This window comes from Rhinoderma darwinii, chromosome 2 (genome assembly GCF_050947455.1).
Source record: "Rhinoderma darwinii isolate aRhiDar2 chromosome 2, aRhiDar2.hap1, whole genome shotgun sequence".
Classification (NCBI taxonomy): Eukaryota; Metazoa; Chordata; class Amphibia; order Anura; family Rhinodermatidae; genus Rhinoderma; species Rhinoderma darwinii.
The window spans coordinates 400,409,648-400,433,268 of NC_134688.1; the positions used below are offsets into that span (position 1 = coordinate 400,409,648).

At 45.4% G+C, this 23,621-nt stretch overlaps 1 protein-coding gene across 3 annotated transcripts in view; it reads left to right on the forward strand.

Annotated features, from left to right (window-relative positions):
- CNKSR2 (connector enhancer of kinase suppressor of Ras 2) overlaps nucleotides 1–23,621 on the forward strand; it is a 371,721-nt gene that overhangs the window by 336,639 nt on the left and 11,461 nt on the right. For 2 of the 3 annotated variants that reach the window (XM_075854043.1, XM_075854044.1), the window contains one exon: nucleotides 2,368–2,564. The exons of the other annotated variant lie outside the window; for it this stretch is intronic. In XM_075854043.1, coding sequence (XP_075710158.1) covers nucleotides 2,368–2,564 — 197 coding nt within the window. The remainder of the gene's footprint in view (nucleotides 1–2,367; nucleotides 2,565–23,621) is intronic. 3 annotated transcript variants of the gene reach the window in all.

A 23,621-nucleotide genomic window follows, 5' to 3' on the forward strand; every position in this document is an offset into this window, starting at 1 on the left:
ACTGATAAAATGTGTCGTCTGCCATCCCTGTAACTTACAACCACCCTATAATAAATGCATTCATGTTTTTAGTAGAGGTGTTTAATACAAATACCTTAACAAGTAATGCCACTTAACACCCACAGTACCATGTTCGCTCCTTTTTGAAGCTATTCTGTGTGAAAGAATCAATTAAGTAAAACATTTTTAAAATTTTGTTAAACACCAGCTTATTAAATTTGTGGGTCCATTAATTTTATTACAAAAATAAGCGTCCATGAAAGCAAGACATGAATTTATTTTTATTTGCTTGGAGACATATTTTGATGCCGTCTAGTCCAAGGAAAAGGAAAAAAAATTATAGATTACAAAATCTACGTCCAAATTGTGTTTATGTTTTGCCGTGTCTGCTAAGACGTCTCTCCACTTAGCTGCACCTCTCAGAAATAAAGGCTTTCCTGTCCCAATACACCCTTTAAGCCGCTACCATTTTTATTAGGTAAGAGCTAATTAGAAATGTTCTTGATGAGCAGCACAAGGTGCCAGATCACATTAGCAGTTTGATGGCTGCAGTACGTTGTCTCTGATGAGATTTAAAGCGTGTACCAATTAACAATATAAAAATACAAACAACCCGAGCGGTTAGAAAATGACAGCAGAATTTACTGTTGGCCGTCTCCCAGCCCAGACACATAGCATTCTTCTTGTACGCTTGAGTACTGCCAACTAGTTTCACACATATCATATAATGGAGTGGGCCCTTTGTTTTATGGTGTCTGAGCCTCATTTCAGAACAGTAGGTAATCATCAGTGTTACCCTTGTTTTTGGTATCCGGTCCTCTGCAATTTTTTTTTCAACAGTATATGTTTATTCCCATTACTTTGTAGCGTAAGTTATATTTGCCGCACATTAGGATGCAACAATGTTCATTTCACTGATGCTTTTTCTAACATTCACTTAAGCAAATATTCCTAAAATGTAAACATTTTTGCTGTCATTTACTTGTCCTCAAATTATAAAGTTATCCCCCTTATTATTTTTTAACATCTTGTTTTTACATTTTTCCTTTTTTTCTTTTTACATTTTTTTTCAATTTTTCTACGTTTATTTTATTTTTTTACATTTATTTTTTTTTTTTTTTTCAATTTAAATGAGGCAAAATAATTTTGCCTAACACCCCAAAATGGTACAGAATGTTTCCTTCATATTTAGAGGTGCCATTCAACCCCACTTACTTACAACAAGAATGTAAATACTGGCTCCATTGTCCTTTGTCACTAAAAATGTGGCACCAATGTCCATTTTTTATTTATGTAGTACAAAAATTATTAAAACTACTGCAAATAAACTGAGGACTTGCTCCTACTAGTGATACGGGCATTCAGAATGTACTGTTTATACCTAAAAGTAGTCAGTAAATTTGGCTAAGGTCATAAATGGTTATCAATCATTAATTTTTTGTCATTTGCTGCAAACCAAAAATAAGGGTTTGTTTACTTCTTGTTTTTGAACTTTATTTCCTCCCATATTATCCCAGGTGATGGGAGAAGGAAAACCTATCGACCTTTCGATTTTATATAGTTTTCCTATATATATATATATATATATATATATATATATATATATATTATTCCTATTATTTTTGGCAGTTCATAGCCATTTTTTTTTGTCTGTCCATTTTACTATTATAGGACAAGAAAATTATTAGTTGGGGGCAAAAACAAAACCCTTTGTTAACCTTCCACTTGGTTAATGCATTCTTATACATTTATTTTACTTATTTAGTAGCTACTAATATGTCTATTGTAATAACTACAATAGGTCTGACGATACAAACAAACTAGTTAAGAATTACCATGGTATTCTTGTCCGTAAACTAGTCAAACCCAAGCCCCCGAGAATTCTGCAAATGCTACCATACACATTAGAAAAAATTCAACTGAACTTTGCCGAATTTGTTTGGATTGGTCGTTGATCTGATGTGTATGGAAGCCACCCGACTCCCCCCTCCTTGAAAGAAGATCTTGGAGGGAACATGCCTGATCTTATACCCACGGGAGATAAGGAGTCAGAAGAAATAACTGTTGGCTGAAGGAGTGTTCGGGCTAACAGTTATTTAATGTGTATGGCCACCTTTATTCTTTCTGATCTAGATATCCTCTCAACTTCATCTGTGTCCTTACAAAGAGACCAAAGCAGCTGGTACATCACCACTGGAGATCCAAAGTTAAAGGCGAAAAGGTTCATTAAGTTATCGAGAAGATTTATTTATGACACAAGACAATGGAGCCTTTTAAGCAAATCCGTACAAAAAAATTAAAAAAAAGTTGCTGGCCTGCAATGACACTCTAGTTAACGTTGCTCCATTCCTTCTGTTTTCATGATAGCAGACACTGTAGACGAGAAGCCGGCAGACTCATTACAAGATCTCTACAGGGTCCTGGAAAAGGCCAGTTTGTCCCCACTTGGAGAGCAGCGACTTTCAACCAAAATGGAGTACAAGAAGTCTTTTATTAAAAGATGTAGTGATCCAGTAGTCAATGAAAAACTTCACAGACTGCGAATTTTGAAAAGCACTTTAAAGGTAGGAAATTAGAAAAGAATTTGCAAGCGAACCTTGGGACCTTTATTAAAGCACTACATTTGTTTGTAACTAGAGCTACAGCAAAAATAAATATATAGGGCAGATTTGTTTTTATGTGGATATTAAGCCGGTTAGGTGTGTTTTTTCAATACTCCTATTTTATGCTGTATTTTAAAGCTCGTTTGTGAGAATAATTTGTAATAATTCTTGATAATTAATAATATCATTGTTCCAGTAAACATGGTAACACAAAGCCCAACATAGAGATTAGCACAGAATAAATAACAACGAGACAACTTTATAATTGGAAATATAGGCCGCGATGTTTATTAAGGGGTTCCAAAGAATAAATAATTAAATACAACATAACCATAAAATTATTGAAAATTCATTAATCAATCATCATAAAATTATTGTACCAAGTCCCCCCAGCATTAGCTGGGAGACTAAACTCCACTAGTAAACATCACGACAAGGGAAACCCTTTTAAAAAAGGGGGGGGCGGGCAGAGATTGTCTTGAATCCTCTTCAAACGGCCCAAAACACTGCCGAGCACCGGAATTTAAAGAAGAAATCTTCCTGCCATTGCTGCTCATCATCCAATCAGTAAAAAGCGCGGGCTTCATGAGCGCAAGGTGGAAAGTTCCAGAACCTGCTCGTACATTCTGTACAGCTGACCTCAAATTGACCAAGCAGGTAAGTACCAACTGTAATAATAAAAGAGAGGTGGGGAGGAAGAAACCAAAAACCGTTGCGTTGTTTGTATTATATGTTTTTTTTCAATAGAATTGATGCGCAAATCCTTCACAGCACACAGATGTGCATCCGTGTGCTGTGCGTGATTTTCATGCACCCATTGACTTTGGGCGTGTAGGTCCGTGAAAACAGACCAATATAGGACATGCAGTGAGTTTCACGCAATGGGCACACGCTGCGTGAAAGCTCCTGCATGTGTGAACGGCTCCATTGAAATCAATGGGTCAGTGTGCTGTGCGTGATTCTCACGCACAGCACACTGATGAGTTTTGCGCTCGTCTGAATGAGCACTTAGAGGTTCCTTTCACTGTGCTCATTTTATGAATACATTAACTACTTGATGTCACCAGTTGGTGGTGTGTCCCTACACAGACTGACGCTATCCAATCAGTGCTCACAATCTCAGACTGGGTAGAGACCCATCACTTTGAGAAGGCGAATGGTAACACCCAGTTGTCAATTTCTTCATACATTTATAGAAGTAATAACAGAGGAACGGTACAATGCAGAATTGTAATAAAAGATTCTCCAGAATTTCATAGGGAATACCATTATTCACTTAGACATACAAGTCAGGAGAGCCGACAGGTCCTTTTAATTAACCCCTTCCCACTCCTTGACGTACCATTCCGTCATAATGAGTGCATCGTTCACGCTCCATGATGGAATAGAACATAACGTGAGGAACTGCTATTTCGGCCATCCTCCCGGCACATACAGGAGCTGTGACAACTGCTGTCTCATACAGCAGTTGCCGCAGGGACCGATAGCGGTGGTACCCGCTGATTAACCCCTTAGAAGCCCGTTCAATAGCAATCGCAGTTTCTTAGGGGTTAAACCACCTTCGATGTACCGCAACATGATCACGGGCGCCGATGGTTGATAGGGCAACCGGAGGCCTAACAATGGCCTCCGGCTATGCCATCTACGGAAGCCTAGTGGGTCCTGACAAAGTCAGGACCCACTATGCTTGCTGTCAGTGAGTAGCTGACAACTCTAATACTCTGCACTACGCATGTAGTGATGTGTATTAGAATTGCGATCAAGGCCTCCTGCCTTCAAGTCCCCGAGTAAGACAAAAAAATCAAAGTTTGAAAGTCCCCCTTTTTCCATTCAGTCCTTTATTATTAAAAAAAATACATAATTGGTATCGCCGCCTCTGTAATGTCCCGAACTACAAAAGTATTTAGTTATTTATCCCTCGCGGTGAACGGCATAAAAGAAAACCATAATAAACCTTGCCAGAATCCCAATTTTTTGGTCACTTCACCTCACAAAAAATGGAATAAAGACATCAAAAGTCGCATGTAAAAATTGTACTAATCGAAACTACAGTTCGTCACGCAAAATACAATTCCTCACACGGCTTTCTTGATGGAAAAATAAACAAGTTATGACTCTTAGAATAAGGCAACACAAAAAGTAAGTGATTTTTTATAAAAAGTATTTTATTGAGCAAACGCCCAAAAACGATAAACATATGGTATCGCCGTTATTGTATCGCCCCGCAGAATAAAGTGAATGTCATTTATAGCGCACGGTGAACGCTGTAAAAAATACAAATAAACAATAGTAGAATTGCTGTTTGTTAGTCACCACGCCTCTTAAAAAATAGAATAAAAACTGATCAAAAAGTCGCATGCACCCCATGAAAACCACAGTGAATTCCTCAAGGGGGTCTAGTTTCCAAAATGGGGTCACTTTTAAGGGGTTTCCCCTGTACTGGTACCTCAGAAGCTCTGCAAATGCGACATGGCGCTCAGAAACCAATCCAGCAAAATCTACATGCCAAATAGCGCTCCTGCCTTTCTGAGCTCTGCCTATTGTCCAACCAGCAGTTTATTACCACATATGGGGTATTGCCGTAATCGGGAGAAATTGTTTTTCAAATGTTGCGATGCTTTTTCTTCTTTATTCTTTGTAAAAAATTAAAAATTTGGACCTTTTATCGGAAAATGTGATTTTCAATTGCACAGCCTAATTCCACAAAATGCAGCAAAAAACCTGTGGGGGTCTAAATGCCCACTATACCCCTCAATAAATTCCTTGAGTGGTGTAGTTTGCTAAATAGGGTCACATTTGGGGGGTTTCCACTGTATTGGTACCACAAGACCTCTTCAAACCGGACATGGTGCCTAATAAAAAGAAGGCCTCAAAATCCACTATGTGCTCCTTTGCTTCTGAGGCCAGTGTTTCAGTCCATTACCACACTAGGGCCACATGTGGGATATTTCTAAAAACTGCAGAATCTGGGAAGTAAATATTGAGTTGCGTTTCTGTGGTTAAAGCTTCTGTTTTACAGAAAAAAATTGAATAAAAAGGATTTTCTGACAAAGAAATTTGTAAATTTCACTTCTACTATGCTTTAAATTCCTGTGAAACGCATGAAGGGTTAAGAATCTTTCTAAATGCTGTTTTGAACACGTTATGGGGTCTAGTTTTTAAAATGGGGTGCTTTATGTGGGTTTCTAATATAGAAGTTGCTGAAAGCCACTTCAGAACTGAACTGGTACCTATAAAAAAAAAAAAGAAGGCTTTTACATTTTCTTCAAAATATGAGAAATTGCTGCTTATGTTCTAAGCCGTGTAACGTCCTAGTCCTTTGTGTTTTATTACTATCTGTCTTACTAGCAGATACATTTAAATTCAGAAAAATGCAAATTTTTCCAAATATTTTCTAAATTCTGCTATTTTTCACAAATAAACACTGAATATATCGACCTAATTTTACCACTAACGTAATGTCCAATGTGCCAAATCATTATGTAAGCGACTTAAAAGATCGCAGCTTCTAGTGAAATTAAGGTTTAATAATAAAAAAGTCCCGCCAATCAAAAAAACAAAAAATATTTTTCATGAAAACATATATTTTTTTAAACGTAAAAAAAATAAAAATCGATCTGTAGAAAAAAACATAACTTATGTGTACCACAAAATGGTGTCAATAAAAACTACAGCTGCTCCTGAAAAAAACAAGCCCTCATAAGGCTTTGTTAATAAAAACGTTATGGCTCTTTAAATGTGACAAAAAAAATAATTGGGGGAAATGTATTAATATATTTCATTAATGACGTGTAAAAAAAACAGTCTTAGGGTATGTTCACACTGAGTGGATATGCTGCGTAAAAGTACACAGTGTATTCGCCCTGGTGGCCGCAGGGCATTCCCGCCGAAAAACCGCCTGTAATGCCCGCCGCGGAATACAAGCGGAAAAAAAAACGCCCATACTTACCTTCTGGAGTCCTGCGGACCGGCCTCCTGGGATGACATTTCATCCCACGTGACTGCTGCAACCTCCCACGAGGCTGGCCTGGACAAAGAAGCACAGAATTCTGGGTAAGTAGAAGATATATATATTTTTTTGTAATCTAAGTTGCGATTTTTGCAGCGGAATCGCAGCTTTTCCACCGCAAAAATCGCAACATCTGCTATTTGTTGCGGGTTTTACCTCCCCATTAAATTAAATGGGGAAAACCCACAACGTAAAAGCAGCGATTACACAAATGCAATTGACGTGCTGTGGATTAATAAAATGCACTGCAGGTCAATTTCTGAGCGTTTTTCCCACTCATCATTTATGCAGCGTGTGGATGAGATTTATTCAAATCTCATCCACTCTGCTGCTACTGTATTATGCTGATGATTTTCCACAAAGAAATGCGTTGCTGAAAATCTGCAGTATTTACGCTCAGTTTGAACTTAAACCTTAAATAATTTAAGTCGGGTGTAAATGTGCCAAATATATTAAGAGGTGCACACCTCTTAAAATATTTGCCGCACCTTTGGCTGTTCGTGCAGACAATGGAAAAGAATATGGATCTGAATGGTCTGGGAATTTTTAATTCTAACTGCCATTTCTTCTTAATTACTGGTTTAAAAAAACGTGTGGAAAGAAAAAAAGGAAAATCACAATCCTATTACAATGTGAGAATTCCCACAGGACTCCCAACAGTCAACTGTAATGTGCAGGAGAATTGAGCAGCAGATGTTAAATTCCCCTGCAGTACCATTACCAGAGGGGCATTACATTACAGTGGACTGTCTGTATAATGTGCAGATGTGTTGGTTTCACCAGAGCCCTAATAGCATGTTTAAAAACAGTCCTAAACACCATTGAAAGATTGAATAATTTTTATGACCTCTGTCAGACTGTGATTGGCATGAGTGCTTGTCTCTGAGGTTTCTCTGATGTATATAGAGTGTGTGTATTCAACAATCAGCCATAACATTAAAATCATCTGCCTAATATTGTCTTAGTCCGAAGTCGTGTCACCAAAACAGCTCTGACTCGTCGAGGCATGGACTCCAGAAAACCTATGAAATTATCTGGCACCAAAACGACAGCTGCAGACGACCGCGAGTCCTGTAAGTTGCGAAGTAAGGCTGGATTCACACGAGCATGTTCGGTCCGTAAAGGACGGAACGTACACTACCGTTCAAAAGTTTGGGGCCACAATTTTGTGTTTTCCATGAAAACTCACACTTATATTTATCAAATGAGTTGCAAAATGACTAGAAAATATAGTCAAGACAAAGAATGCTCCATTTGCAGCAATTACAGCATTGCAGACCTTTGGCATTCTAGCTGTTAATTTGCTGAGGTAATCGGGAGAAATTTCACCCCATGCTTCCAGAAGCCCCTACCACAAGTTGGATTGGCTTGATGGGCACGTCTTGCGTACCATACGGTCAAGCTGCTCCCACAACAGCTCTATGGGGTTGAGATCTGGTGACTGCGCTGGCCACTCCATTACGGATAGAATACCAGCTGCCTGCTTCTTCCCTAAATAGTTCTTGCATAATTTGGAGGTGTGCTTTGGGTCATTATCCTGTTGTAGGATGAAATTGGCTCCAATCAAGCGCTGTCCACAGGGTATGGCATGGCGTTGCAAAATGGAGTGATAGCCTTCCTTATTCAAAATCCCTTTTACCTTGTACAAATCTCCCACTTTACCAGCACCAAATCAACCCCAGACCATCACATTACCTCCACCATGCTTGACAGATGGCGTCAGGCACTCTTCCAGCATCTTTTCAGTTGTTCTGCGTCTCACAAATGTTCTTCTGTGTGATCCAAACACCTCAAACTTCGATTCGTCTGTCCATAACACTTTTTTCCAATATTCCTCTGTCCAATGTCTGTGTGCTTTTGCCCATATTAATCTTTTCCTTTTATTAGCCAGTCTCAGATATGGCTTTTTCTTTGCCACTCTGCCCTGAAGGCCAGCATCCCGGAGTCGCCTCTTCACTGTAGACGTTGACACTGGCGTTTTGCGGGTACTATTTAATGAAGCTGCCAGTTGAGGACCTGTGAGGCGTCTATTTCTCAAACTAGAGACTCTAATGTACTTGTCTTGTTGCTCAGTTGTGCAGCGGGGCCTCCCACTTCTCTTTCTACTCTGGTTAGAGCCTGTTTGTGCTGTCCTCTGAAGGGAGTAGTACACACCGTTGTAGGAAATCTTCAGTTTCTTGGCAATTTCTCGCATGGAATAGCCTTCATTTCTAAGAACAAGAATAGACTGTCGAGTTTCACATGAAAGCTCTCTTTTTATAGCCATTTTGAGAGTTTAACCGAACCCATAAATGTAATGCTCCAGATTCTCAACTAGCTCAAAGGAAGGTCAGTTTTATATCTCCTCTAAACAGCAAAACTGTTTACAGCGGTTCTAACATAATTGCATAAGGGTTTTCAAATGTTTTCTAATCATCCATTAGCCTTCTAACACAGTTAGCAAACACAATGTACCATTAGAACACTGGAGTGATGGTTGCTGGAAATGGGCCTCTATACACCTATGTAGATATTGCATTAAAAACCAGACGTTTGCAGCTAGAATAGTCATTTAGCACATTAACAATGTATAGAGTGTATTTCTGATTAATTTAATGTTATCTTCATTGAAAAAAACTGCGCTTTTCTGTCAAAAATAAGGAAATTTCTAAGTGACCCTAAACTTTTGAACGGTAGTGTATTTCGGCCTCAAGTCCCGGACTGAACACACTGCAGGGAGCCGGGCTCCTAGCATCATAGTTATGTACGACGCTAGGCGTCCCTGCCTCTCCGTGGAACTACTGTCACGTACTGAAAACATTATCACAGTACGGGACAGTTGTCCCGCAGCGAGGCAGGGACTCCTAGCGTCGTACATAACTGTGATGCTAGGAGCCCGACTCCCTGCAGTGTGTTCGGTCCGGGACTTGCGGCCAAAATATGTTCCGTCCTTTACGGACCGAACATGCTCCTGTGAATCCAGCCTTAGGCCTCCATAGATTGGAATTGATTTTCCAGCCCATCCCACAGATGCTCGATCAGATTGAGATCTGAGCAAGTCAACAACTTTTTTGACATGTTTCTCAAACCATTCCTAAACAATTTTCACAGTGTGGCAGGATGCATTATCCTGCGGAAAGAGGCCACTGGCATTAGGTAATACCGTTACAATGAACAGGTGTACTTGGTCTGCAACAATGTTTGGGTAGGTGGTATGTGTCAAAGTAACATCCACATGAATGCCAGGACCCAAGGTTTTCCAGCAGAACATTGCCTAGAGCATCACACTTCCTCTACCAGTCTGTCTTCTCCCTATAGCGCATCCTGGTGCCATATTTTGGCGACGCACACGGCCGTCCACGTAATGTAAAATAAAATGTGATTTAACAAACCAGACCACCGTCTTCCATAATCCATGGACCCATTCTGATGCTTACGTGCCTATTGTAGGTGCCTTCAGTGGTGGACAAGGGTCTGACCGGTCTATAGCTACATCCTCAAATGCAGCAAGCTGCAATGTACAGTGTATTCTAACGCCTTTCTATCATAGCCAGTATTACGTTTTTTAGCAATATGTGCAAAAGAAGATCTTCTGTGGGATTGGACCAAACTGACTAGCATTCGATCACCACACACATCAATGAGATTTTGGCGCACATGACACTGTTGCTGGTGCACCGGTTGTTCTTCCTTCCACCACTTTTGGTAGGTACTAACCACTGCATACTGGCAACACCCCACACAATCTGCTATTCTAGAGTTGGGGTCATCCAGTCATCTAGCCATAACAATTTGTCCCTTGTCAAAGTCGCTCAGATCCTTACGCTTGCCTGTTTTTATATATTTATATATATATATATATATATATATATATATATATATATATATATATATAATGTAGCGTCCATGGCCACGGGCCGTCGGGTTTACTCACCTCCTGACGCCCGCAGCCATGGATCTGTGAGCGCTGGTCCCCATCTTCTTCCTAGGAGACACCAACGCTCACTTCCGCTCGTTCGGCTGTGTCCCGTATGAGGAAGTCGTCATCATCAACTGCCACGATTTCCTGGTCTATAAGAAATCCCCTGGCCTTTTAATCCTTGCCCGAGCGTTGTTAGTTTTCCCAGTCTGTCTTGCAAATGGTCCCTTAGTGTTTCCCGTCCCTGTTGTGACCCGTGCCTTGTTCCACGTTCCTGTTTCCCGTGCTGCTTCTTGTATCAAGTCGTGCCACGTCCGGAGGAATCCGCCACGTTCTGTGTCATCTGCCACGTCCGGAGGAATCCGCCATGTTCTGTGTCATCTGCCACGTCCGGTGGAATCCGTCACGTCTGGCGCAACTTGCAGCTCCAATGTCATCCGCCACGTTTGGCGCTATCTGCTGCACCCATCTCCATCTGTGCCAGAGCTGCGGCCACCGTCTGGACTATCCAGGTACCCTTGTGCGGGACATTGTATTTCTGGGGTGTCCTGTTTCGTGACAGTACGCTCAGGCCATGGACCCCGCTGGTCAACCTGAGACTTTGACAACACAAGCCATGCTGGCCAAGATGGAGGATCTCCAGTCACGACAAGAGCAGCTCCTCCTGTCGGTAAACGCTATAGCCCATCGGCTGCTTGCTCCACCCACAGTTGTCACTGCACCCGTTCCTGCGATTCCTCCTGCTACATTTCCTGTCTGTACCGGTACCAACCCCCTGTGTTTCTTGCCGCTACCTCCACGCTATGACGGAGATCCGAAGTCCTGCAGGGGATTTTGAATCAGTGCCTGATCCATTTCAGACTTCATGCCAGGTCCTTACTGTCAAAGCCCTGGCATGGGCTAATACTCTGTGGGAACATCAGGGACCAGAGACCCGGGACTTGCAGTGCTTCTTACGGACCTTCCGCTCGATCTTTGAGGAACCTGGGAGAGTTTCTTCGGCTATTGCATCCTTGCTGACCCTACATCAGGGAGACTTCTCCGTGGGCGAGTATGCCATCCAGTTCCGTATCCTGGCTGCTGAATTGACCTGGAACAACGAGGCTTTGGTGGCTACATTCTGGCAGGGACTGTCTTCAGGGATCAAGGACGAGCTGGCTGCTCGCGATCTGCCATCTACCCTGGACGATCTTATCCTACTCGCCTCCTGGGTTGACATGAGGATCCGGGAGCGTTCCCAAGAGGTTCTCCGTGAGAGAGTACTTCCTAGGCTGTATTCTACTTTCCAGCAATCCTCCTCTGTCATCCCACCAGAGGATCCGATGCAGAGTAATTATGTCAAATTGTCTACCGAGGGGAAACAACGCAGACGTACTTCTGGACTTTGTCTGTATTGCTGCCTCGGAGGCCATAATGTGCGTCTGTGTCCCCAGAGGCCAGAGAGACCCCATTGCCTAGGATTGGTTGGAGAGACAACACTAGGTGGAACGAAACCTAACAGAGCATTCTGTTCCAAGTTGACTATTCCTGTGACCCTAGTATCCGGCGACAGGACGCATCAAGTTTCTGCCTATCTTGACTCTGGCTCTGCTGCTAACTTCATCCACAAAGAGCTTGTGGATCATCTTCAGTTGCCCACAGTTCCCCTAGAGACGTCTTTGGCTGTTGCCTCAGTTAATGGACTGCCTCTGCCTGATCCCATCATTTCTAAAACCAAGCCGTTGAAGCTCCAAGTTGGAGTCCTGCATTTTGAATTAATTTCTTTCCTTGTTTTGCCCAAGGCCATCAATCCTGTTCTGCTGGGTCTGCCTTGGCTTCGACTACATGCCCCAGTCCTGGACTGGAATTCTGGAGAGGTTCTCCAATGGGGCTCCAAGTGCCATGGTCGTTGTCTGTTGCAGATCCATCCTGTCAAGCCTCCTCTTCCTCAGTCGTTGGCGGGACTGCCTCCCCAATTTGCTCAGTATGCAGATGTTTTCAGCAAAAGGGAGGCTGAGACGCTGCCTCCACATCGGACCTATGACTGCCCCATTGAACTGGTTCCTAATGCCTCAATCCCCCGTGGACGGGTATATCCTCTCTCCTTGCCCGAGTCTCTATCCATGTCGGCCTATTATCAAGGAGAATCTGGAGAGGGGTTTCATACGAAAGTCTTCCTCCCCGGCCGGGGCTGGATTCTTCTTCGTTAAAAAGGACGGATCCCTTCGTCCCTGCATTGACTACCGGGGCCTCAACTTGATCACAGTCAAGAACAAATACCCATTGCCACTCATTTCTGAGCTGTTTGATCGCATACGAGGAGCCAAAAATTTTTCTAAGTTAGACCTGCGGGGGGCTTACAATCTAGTCCGGATTCACCGGGTGATAAATGGAAGACGGCATTATACACCCGGGACGGGCACTACGAATAACTAGTGATGCCCTTCGGACTGTGTAACGCTCCCGCAGTGTTTCAGGAGTTCGTTAACGATATCTTCCGGGATCTACTCTGTGGTGTTGTTTATCTCGATATTTTGATTTTCTCCCTAGATCCGACGACTCATCGGAGGCATGTCCGTCAGGTTCTACTACGATTGAGGGAGAATCATTTATATGCCAAGCTGGAGAAGTGCGTCTTTGAGAGGAATTCTCTGCCCTTCCTGGGCTACATGATCTCGGATCAAGGCCTCAAGAAGGATCCTGAGAAAGTGAAAGCTGTCCTGGAGTGGCCACGTCCTCAAGGCTTAAGGCCCATACAGCGGTTCCTGGGATTCGCCAATTTCTACCGGCAGTTTATTCCGAACTTTTCTTCTCTGACGGCTCCCATCTCTACCCTTACCAAGAAGGGTGTGAATGCCAAAGTGTGGACTCCAGAGGCAGAGTCCGCATTTATTAGCCTCAAGAAAGCCTTCACTTCAGCCTCGATCCTCCATCATCCTGACGTATCTCGGCAGTTCTCTCTGGAAGTGGACGCTTCCTCTGTTGGTGCAGGTGCACTTCTGTTCCAGAGGAGCTCCAAAGGAAAGGCAGTAGTATGTGGCTACTACTCAAGACTGTTTTCTTCTGCTGAGCGCAATTACTCCATTGGAGATCGGGAGCTACTGGCCATCAAATTGGCCCTGGAGGAGTGGAGACATCTTCTAGAGGGCGTTGCTCACCCCATCCTGATCTTCACCGACCACAAGAACCTCACTTACCTTCAGTCTGCACAACGACTGAATCCCCGTCAAGCCAGGTGGTCGCTGTTCTTCACCCGTTTCCAATTTTTGCTCCACTACCGTCTCGCGGACAAGAATGTGAGGGCCGATGCCCTGTCCAGATCGTTTGAGACGGAAGACACGGTGGAGTCCCTTCAGACTATCATAGACCTGTCCTGTATTGTCACTGCTAATCCTCTGCAGGTTAGAGACATCCCTCCTTGGAGGACTTTTGTTCGGTTGGCAGACAGGAGAAGAATTCTCCGCTGGGGACACAGTTCTAAACTTGCTGGGCATGCTGGTGTCAGTAAAACCCGAGACCTGATTGCTCGTCACTTTTGGTGGCCCACGCTACCTAAAGATGTTCTGGACTTTGTCTCTTCTTGCACGGTGTGTGATGGCTCATTTTATCCCGCTGACTGGCCTACCTTCTGCTCCTCGTCTGGCGAGTCTCTTCATTCTACATATCTTTCGCTTGCATGGCTTGCCTCTACACATGTCAGATCGGGGTGTTCAGTTTACCTCTAAGTTCTGGAGACCTCTCTGTAAACTCCTGGATGTGAGTTTGGACTTTTCCTCAGCCTATCACCCCCAGTCCAATGGGCAAGTTGAAAGGATCAACCAGATCATGGAAAATTATCTCCGCTACTTCATCTCTTCACAGCACGATAACTGGGTATAGCTTCTTCCTTGGACCGAGTTTTCATACAACAACCACACAAGTGAGTCCACTACTTCCACTCCATTTCACATCGTGTACAGTCAACATCCCAGAGTCCCTCTTCCTGTGTCGACTTCATCTCAGGTACCCGCTGCTGACTCTGCATATGGGGACTTCCTGCAAATTTGGCAACAGACCCGGTCCTCTATTTTGGTTGCGGTAGATCGCATGAAGCGAAAGGCAGATGCTAGGAGAAGAGAGCCGCCTCAGTATCTTCCAGAGACTAAAGTCTGGCTGTCTTCTCGGAACATTCGCTTGAGGGTGCTTTCATACAAGTTTGCTCCCAGGTTCCTTGGTCCTTTCAAGATCCTGCAACAAATCAACCCTGTCTCCTATAAGCTGCGGCTGCCTCCTACCCTCAGAATCCCTAACTCCTTCCATGTGTCCCTCCTGAAACCAGTGGTCCTGAACCGCTACAGCAAGACTTCTAGTTCCACAGTTGCTCCCAGCGGTCCTTCTGATGTATTCGAGGTAAAAGAGATCCTGGACTGCAAAAGGGTAGGAGGAAGGACTTTCTATATGGTGGACTGGAGAGGGTTTGGTCCTGAGGAGAGGTCCTGGGAGCCAGAAGAGAACCTCGGCACTCCTGCTCTTATTAAAAAGTTCCTCTCTCGCTCTAGCACCAAGAAGAGGGGGCGTAAGAGGGGGGATACTGTAGCGTCCATGGCCGCGGGCAGTCGAGTTTACTCACCTCCCGACACCCGCAGCCATGGATCTGTGAGCGCTGGTCCCCATCTCCTTCCTTGGAGACGCCAGCGCTCACTTCCGCTCCGTTCGGCTGTGACCCGTAGGATGCGCGCGCACGCTCGTGCCCGGCCTTAAAGGGCCAGCGTGCGCAAATAGGAGGAAGTCATCATCAACTGCCACGATTTCCTGGTCTGTCTTGCAAATGGTCCCTTAGCGTTTCTCGTTCCTGTTGTGACCCGTGCCTTGTTCCCCGTTCCTGTTTCCCATGCTGTTCCTTGTATCAAGTCGTGCCACGTCCGGATGAATCCGCCACGTCCTGTCATCTGCCACATCCGGAGGAATCCGCCACGTCCTGTGTCATCTGCCACGTCCGGAGGAATCCGCCACGTCCTGTCATCTGCCACGTCCGGAGGAATCCGCCACGTCCTGTCATCTGCCACGTCCGGAGGAATCTGCCACATCCCGTGTCATCTGCCACGTCCAGAGGAATCCGCCACGTTCTGTGTCATCTGTCACGTCCGGAGGAATCCACCATGTCTGGCGCAACTTGCGGCTCCTGTGTCATCAGCCACATTTGGCGCTATCTGCTACACCCATCTCCATCTGTGCCAGAGCAGCGGCCACCGTCTGGACTATCCAGGTACCCTCGTGCGGGACATTGTATTTCTGGGGTGTCCTGTTTGGCCAGCTGCCTCCCCGCTGCGGCGGTACGGCCTAGGAGGTCCACTACCCGCTTCGTGACAATATATATATATATATATATATAGCAACAAAAGAAAACAGCAGCACTCACTAGAGAAGATGCACAGGTGCCAAGCAAGCCATCCAGATCCAAGGACTAGGTAGTATATAAAAGTAGAGATCTTGCAGCACTCAAAGTGGTGAAAATAAAGTGGTTTATTCAGCCAACAAACAGCGACGTTTCTGTCCAACAATAGGACCTTTATCAAGCATGTGTAAAATAGGGCAATTAAGATAATTGGAAAGCATTGCGGAGGCCAATTCAATGTTTATGTAAATAAACTTACTATTTAGTAATCAGTCCATGCAGGGAGGGAGACATCCACATGTCAGGTTCGCGCGTGTGTACTGCGCATGCTCCAACGATGGCGTCCACACCGGATGTTTAGTCTGGTGGAACGAATCTAGGAGCAAATCGTTGTTGCGCATGCGCAGAAACGGAACATGCGTTCCATTCCTACTGCGCATGCGTCAACGGCGATATCAATATATAGAATTCAAACCGATTGAAAAGGGAATCATAATCATAACTGGACATAGTCCAGATGATTCAAAGGGCGCAACTAAGGAAATTTATTAGATTTTTTAAAGAAACGATTTTTTTACACCATAGTGTTCATAAAATAAGGCGAGTGCAATATTGCACTCGCCTTATTTTATGAACACTATGGTGTAAAAAAATAGGTCGGGAGTGTTTGAGATCGACCGCATCCATGTGCACTTTCTTTTAGTCCGGTTAGAGAGAGTACCATCTCCGGCTCTAAAAATAGAAATAATTAATTACTCCCCAACAGTGCAGCTTGTTTACATAAAATACACTTTTTAGGATTAGTATCTCCTTTAATATACGTCCTTTGTGCCAAATGTTTAGGGCAAACTTTGGTAATATTTCTGAATTATCTGGTAGACCAACCAAATGCTCAACCAAATGTTACATTTGGTAGGTAAGCAGGACTGAACAAATTCCAAGAGCCAAGTGCCTATAATTCTAAAAAACAGCGAATATATAGTAACTGTGAGGCTGTAAGTGAAACGGAAACGGTGGTCTATAGTTACCAAATTACAGTATTTAACCCCTTCTTAACATTTGACATACTTTTACATTATAGGGTTATATACGGGGATGATGGGGGTTATATACATATGATGGCTGGACCAGGCATCATCCATGTATATAACCCCCATCATCCCCGTATATACCAGCCATTATTCCTGTATATACAAAACATCATCATAGCATATATACCCCATCATCCCTGTATATACCAGTCTGGCTGGTATATACAGTGATGATGTGGGGTTATATACAGGAATGATGGCTGGAATATACAGGGATGATGGTTGTTATATACAGGGATGATGGGTAGCCCAGCTATCATCCCTGTATTAACACCCTAACTATGTAACTTAATCTATCAGGGGTGGGTGCTTGCCTTATGGTAACTTCCCTTTTGGTACTTTGTTTTAGGTCTCACGCACACGACAGTGCATTTGCGGCCTTATACTATGCGCAATTGCGGAGCCACAATTTGCGGATAGTATAGAACACATGCCATCATATAGGCCAATGCACAGAACTGGAGCCCGGGCAACAAAATAAAAAAATAGGACGTGACCTTATACAGTCCGCAATTGTGCTCCAGGCTCATTGAAGTCAATGCACATCTTGTGTGTGCACGGTCCCTGATTGCGGACAGCCGACAGATGACAATGTCATCCGTGGCCCGTTCGTGCCGTAATCACGGACCGTGCACACCTCTACGGTCGTGTGCATGAGGTCTTACACTTGCTCTCTCTTCAGAGAACTGTTTTAGGCCAATCAAACCTGAACTGTTACTTGTAAATTTTAGTCGTCTATCGCCATTACCAAAGATTTTGACCAGTTCACACGGGGCCCAGAGAAGGATGCAAATAAATCAGACAAGGACAATAGTGCCTGCAGAGATGGACCCGTATCATTGAGGAATAGAAGTGTATAATCTGCGTATAGAGAGACTCGATCCTCCCTTTCCCCAATCCTGAAGCCCTTTATATCCCGAAAGGCTCTTATAGTTATTGCTAGTGGCTCAATGGCCAGTGCAAAAAGGGAAGATGACCGTGGGCAACCATGCATAGTCCCTCGGACTATCGTAAATGAAGGCGAAATGTGACAATTGGTCTTAATACTTACTGAAGGTTGGGAGTGTAACAACTGTACCAAGTGAATAATTCTGGGGCCAAATCCAAATTTGCCTAGAACAGACCACAGATAGGACCACTCTACCGAGTCGAATGCTTTCTCAATGTCCAAAGAGGCAAAAACTCTGATGCCACCTAACTCTATAGTAGATTATATGTTGTCAATCTTTGGAGGTTTTTGACCATCAGTGGCATTCCCTGGCATGAAACCAGATTGATCCAAATGAATAATATGAGAGATAATCTTTTGCATATGCATCGCCGGAATTTTGGCTAATATTTTTATATCACAATTAAGGAGTGAGATAGGTCGGTATGAGCCACAGTCCCTAGGATCTTTACGGGGCTTTGGGATCAGCACTATAAGAGCCTCTCTCATAGAAGGGGGAGGCTAGTCCCACCACTGAAGGATTGAAAAAGAGCAAGCAAATGAGGGTCAATCGGGTCAATATGCAATTTATACCATTTTATGGGCAGACCGTCCAGACCCGGGGTTTTCCAGTTTGGAAAGGAGCTAATAGCCTCTAATTTCCCCTATGGTCAGATCAGTTTCCAAAAAATCGACATCCTCACTATCCAGAGTGGGGAACATAATGTTATCTAAATATGCCTTTAGTTCAGATAGATTGTTGGAAAACTTTGAGGCGTACAAATCAGAGTAGAACTTGGCAAATACGTGATTGATGGCCAAGGGGTCACTGACAGGCATCCCAGTATACGAGATGATATCTAAATTCGGATTCGGCGAGGTGTCCTCTCTAGCCAAGTAGGCCAGCAAAATACTAGTCTTATCCCCCTGCTCAAAAACTCACTGTTGGAAATATCAGGTTTTCTTTAGGATGAGTTCAGTTAATGAAAGGGTATACTCACGTTGCTTCGCCGTGAAGGTAGTAAAGGCTGAGGAGTCCCTAGTCCTGAGATATTCTTCCTCCGCTACAACACGTTGTTTAGCTAGACCCCTTCTATGTAAGGATATTGCTCGAATAACCACCCCTCTGATATATGCTTTTGAAGGCACCACGCATCAGATTGCTATCTGTCGAACCTAGGTTAGTATTCCAAAAATCTGTAATTTTATTTTTCTAAGGATGTTGCAACCTTCGTGCAGGAGAGCCATAGGGGACTCAATCTCCATGTTTTCCATTTTGCAACTTCAGAGAACCCAAGAGTGATTATGATAGGAGAGTGGTCCGAGATACCCTGAGGTAGGTATTGTGCATCCACTACATATATTGGAGAAGCATAATTTTCCAAATGCCAGGTCGATTCCAGAAAAGGACTTATAGGCGGGCGAATGGCATGAATAAGCTAATGAATGAGGGTAAGGCTACATTTACACCACAGTGGAAAAAAAATAGCCATTAAAAACTGATCAACGGTTAGTTTTTCATGCCAATTTTGCATCAATGTGTCTCTAAATTCTCATCAATTTCCAGTCTGTCTGTCCGTTTTTAATGACCGTTTGACATCCGTTTTGCATCTGTTTTTCATGGCCGTTAAAAAAACGGATGAATTTAATTTGTCAGGCTTTTTTTGTCCCAACCCCCTGATAACACCAAAAGGAAGGTCACATGTTCACCTAGACACTATTTACAGCCCCTCTATAGATGACGCCACACAGCCTCCCTGTATATGATGCCACACAGCCTCCCTGTATATGATGCCACACAGCCTCCCTGTATATGATGCCACACAGCCTCCCTGTAGATGATGCCACACAGCCTTCCTGTAGATGATGCCACACAGCCTCCCTGTAGATGATGCCACACAGCCTCCCTGTAGATGATGCCACACAGCCTCCCTGTAGATGATGCCACACAGCCTTCCTGTAGATGATGCCACACAGCCTTCCTGTAGATGATGCCACACAGCCTTCCTGTAGATGATGCCACACAGCCTCCCTGTAGATGATGCCACACAGCCTCCCTGTAGATGATGCCACACAGCCTCCCTGTAGATGAAGCCACACAGCCTCCCTGTAGATGATGCCACACAGCCTCCCTGTAGATGATGCCACACAGCCTCCCTGTAGATGATGCCACACAGCCTCCCTGTAGATGATGCCACACAGCCTCCCTGTAGATGATGCCACACAGCCTCCCTGTAGATGATGCCACACAGCCTCCCTGTAGATGATGCCACACAGCCTCCCTGTAGATGATGCCACACAGCCTCCCTGTAGATGATGCCACACAGCCTCCCTGTAGATGATGCCACACAGCCTCCCTGTAGATGATGCCACACAGCCTCCCTGTAGATGATGCCACACAGCCTCCCTGTAGATGATGCCACACAGCCTCCCTGTAGATGATGCCACACAGCCTCCCTGTAGATGATGCCACACAGACCCCCTGTAGATGATGCCACACAGACCCCCTGTAGATGATGCCACACAGACCCCCTGTAGATGATGCCACACACACCTCTCCGGAGAAAGCACCACACCGCATCCCGTCCCTGTAGTAATTTTCCAGGACTGTCTCTGTAAATTCTGTACAGTCCTGGAAAATTCGCTGCAGTTGACAACTATGTACAATGTCCCCATGTAGTGAGCGCAACAATACACAACATTTATTAATAGATTTCCGGCTGAATGCCCTACACACTCACTGATGCATCACCATGTTATTCAGGTGTGGTCTCTAGTCTACACGGGCTCTGCCAAGGTGGTGCAATTATGTCATCGCGTTGCCTTCGCAGAACCCGTTAAGACTAGAGACCCCACCTGAAGACGGCGCTGCATTGGTGAGTGTGTTGGGCATTCAGCGTCATCGCTCCACCGATGGCCAGCAAGGGAACCAATAGTTCCCTTGCCTCTTGAATCCCCATGTCACAGATCCATTTTTAATGATGGTTATATGCATTGACAGTTGTTAAAAACTGATCCATTGACTTCTATGGCGGCCGTCTGGCCATGAAAATGGACAAAAATAGGAAATGTCTTATTTTTTTACGGCCAATATTCACGGGCCGTTAAAAAAAAAAAAAAATGGCTTTGTGAATACACCCATAGAACATCATTGTTCTGAAAACGGACGTGTTTAACTGTTGTGTGAATGTAGCCTAACAAGTCAAATTTCCCGTAAATTATAGGTTGCAGCCCAATTAGCCAAAGGGGAACTACACCCCGGGACTGCCCACAGTTTATCTAATTCAGAGCACAGCAAAAGGTTGAAATCCCCGATTAGCAGAAGCGGAGCAGGACCAAATTCAATCACCAGCATCATTAGGTCAGTGAGTAATTGAACAGAAAGGTTGTAAAATGGATCTGACATAGCAGTATAAGGAATCTTCCTCTAGGATCCGTCTTAACAGATATAACCTCATATTGCAAAGATTTGTGGACCAGTAACGAGACCCCACAGGAGTAACTGGAATAAGAGGCATGATAACCATTCATAAGAGTTCGCAATTTGGAACCGAATAAATGAGTCTGTTGTAAAAGTATAATTTGCGGTTTGTACGTTGAGAGAAAATTGTAAAACTAAGGACCTTTTAAATTTATCATTAAGTCCTCTCACGTTGCAGGAGATAATTTTAAGATGGCCTAGTGTCTCCATGAGTAATCTTAAATACAGTACAGATCCGGAGGACAGCAACATACAGGGTTTGAACCAGGGGCGTAACTAGGAAAGACTGGGCCCCATAGCAAACTCTTGACTGGGGCCCCCCCTCCCCTGGGTGTCACACAACCCCCCCCCCCTTGTAGATAGTGCCTTTTTTACTACAGCCCCCCCTGTAGATAACGCCATACAGCCCCTCTGTAGATAATGCCATACAGCCCCCCTGTAGATAGCGCCATACAGCCCCCTCTGTAGATAGCGCCATACAGCCCCCTCTGTAGATAATGCCATACAGCCCCCTCTGTAGATGGCGTTATCTACAGGGGGCTGTATGGCGTTATCTACAGGGGGGCTGTATGGCGTTATCTACAGGGGGGCTGTATGGCGTTATCTACAGGGGGGCTGTATGGCATTCTCTACAGAGGGGGGGGCTGTATGGCGTTCCCTACAGGGTGGGGGGGCTGTATGGCGTTACCTACAGGGGGGTGTGTATGGCGCTATCTACAGGGGGAGGGCTGTATGGCATTATCTACAGGGGGAGGGCTGTATGGCGTTATCTACAGGGGGGCTGTATGGCGTTATCTACAGGGGGGGCTCTATGGCGTTATCTACAGGGGGGCTGTATGGCGTTATCTACAGGGGGGGCTGTATGGCGTTCTCTACAGCGGGGGGGGGGGCTGTATGGCGTTCTCTACAGCGGGGGGGGGCTGTATGGCGTTCTCTACAGCGGGGGGGGGGCTGTATGGCGTTCTCTACAGAGGGGGGGGCTGTATGGCGTTCCCTACAGGGGGGGGTCTGTATGGCGCTATCTACAGGGGGAGGGCTGTATGGCGTTATCTACAGGGGGGCTGTATGGCGTTATCTACAGGGGGGGCTGTATGGCGTTATCTACAGGGGGGCTGTATGGCGTTATCTACAGGGGGGGCTGTATGGCGTTATCTACAGGGGGACTGTATGGCGTTCTCTGCAGAGGGGGCTGTATGGCGCTAACGCCATACAGCCGCCCCCTGTAGGGAACACCATAGAGCCGCCCCCTGTAGGGAACGCCATACAGCCGCCCCCTGTAGGGAACGCCATACAGCTGCCCCCTGTAGGGAGCGCCATACAGCTGCCCCCTGTAGGGAGCGCCATACAGCCGCCCCCTGTAGGGAGCCCCATACAGCCGCCCCCTGTAGGGAGCGCCATACAGCCGCCCCCTGTAGGGAGCGCCATACAGCCGCCCCCTGTAGGGAACGCCATACAGCCGCCCCCTGTAGGGAACGCCATACAGCCGCCCCCTGTAGGGAACGCCATACAGCCGCCCCCTGTAGGGAACGCCATACAGCCGCCCCCTGTAGGGAACGCCATACAGCCGCCCCCTGTAGGGAACGCCATACAGCCCCCCCCTGTAGGGAATGCCATACAGCCCCCCCCTGTAGGGAACGGCATACAGCCCCCCCCTGTAGGGAACGGCATACAGCCCCCCCCTGTAGGGAACGGCATACAGCCCCCCCCTGTAGGGAACGGCATACAGCCCCCCCCTGTAGGGAACGGCATACAGCCCCCCCCTGTAGGGAACGGCATACAGCCCCCCCCTGTAGGGAACGCCATACAGCCCCCCCCTGTAGGGAACGCCATACAGCCCCCCCCTGTAGGGAACGCCATACAGCCCCCCCTGTAGGGAACGCCATACAGCCCCCCCTGTAGGGAACGCCATGCAGCCCCCCCCCCCTGTAGGGAACGCCATACAGCCCCCCCCTGTAGGGAACGCCATACAGCCCCCCCCTGTAGGGAACGCCATACAGCGTCCCCAACCCCCAAAAAAATGCGACCTACAGTGTGAAAAGACATGTATCCCCTATCCACAGGACAGGGGATACATGTGTGATCGCTGGCAGCGATAAGGAGAACGGGGGACCGAAAGTCCCCCGAAGTTCTCCATGACTAACCTCTGACTTCCGGTGTCTGCGCAGCTCAAGAAAAATGAAAGGAGCGCTGGTCACGCATGCGCACAAGCGTGACCGGTGCTCCATTAATTTCTACGGAGCTGCCGACACAGACCCCGG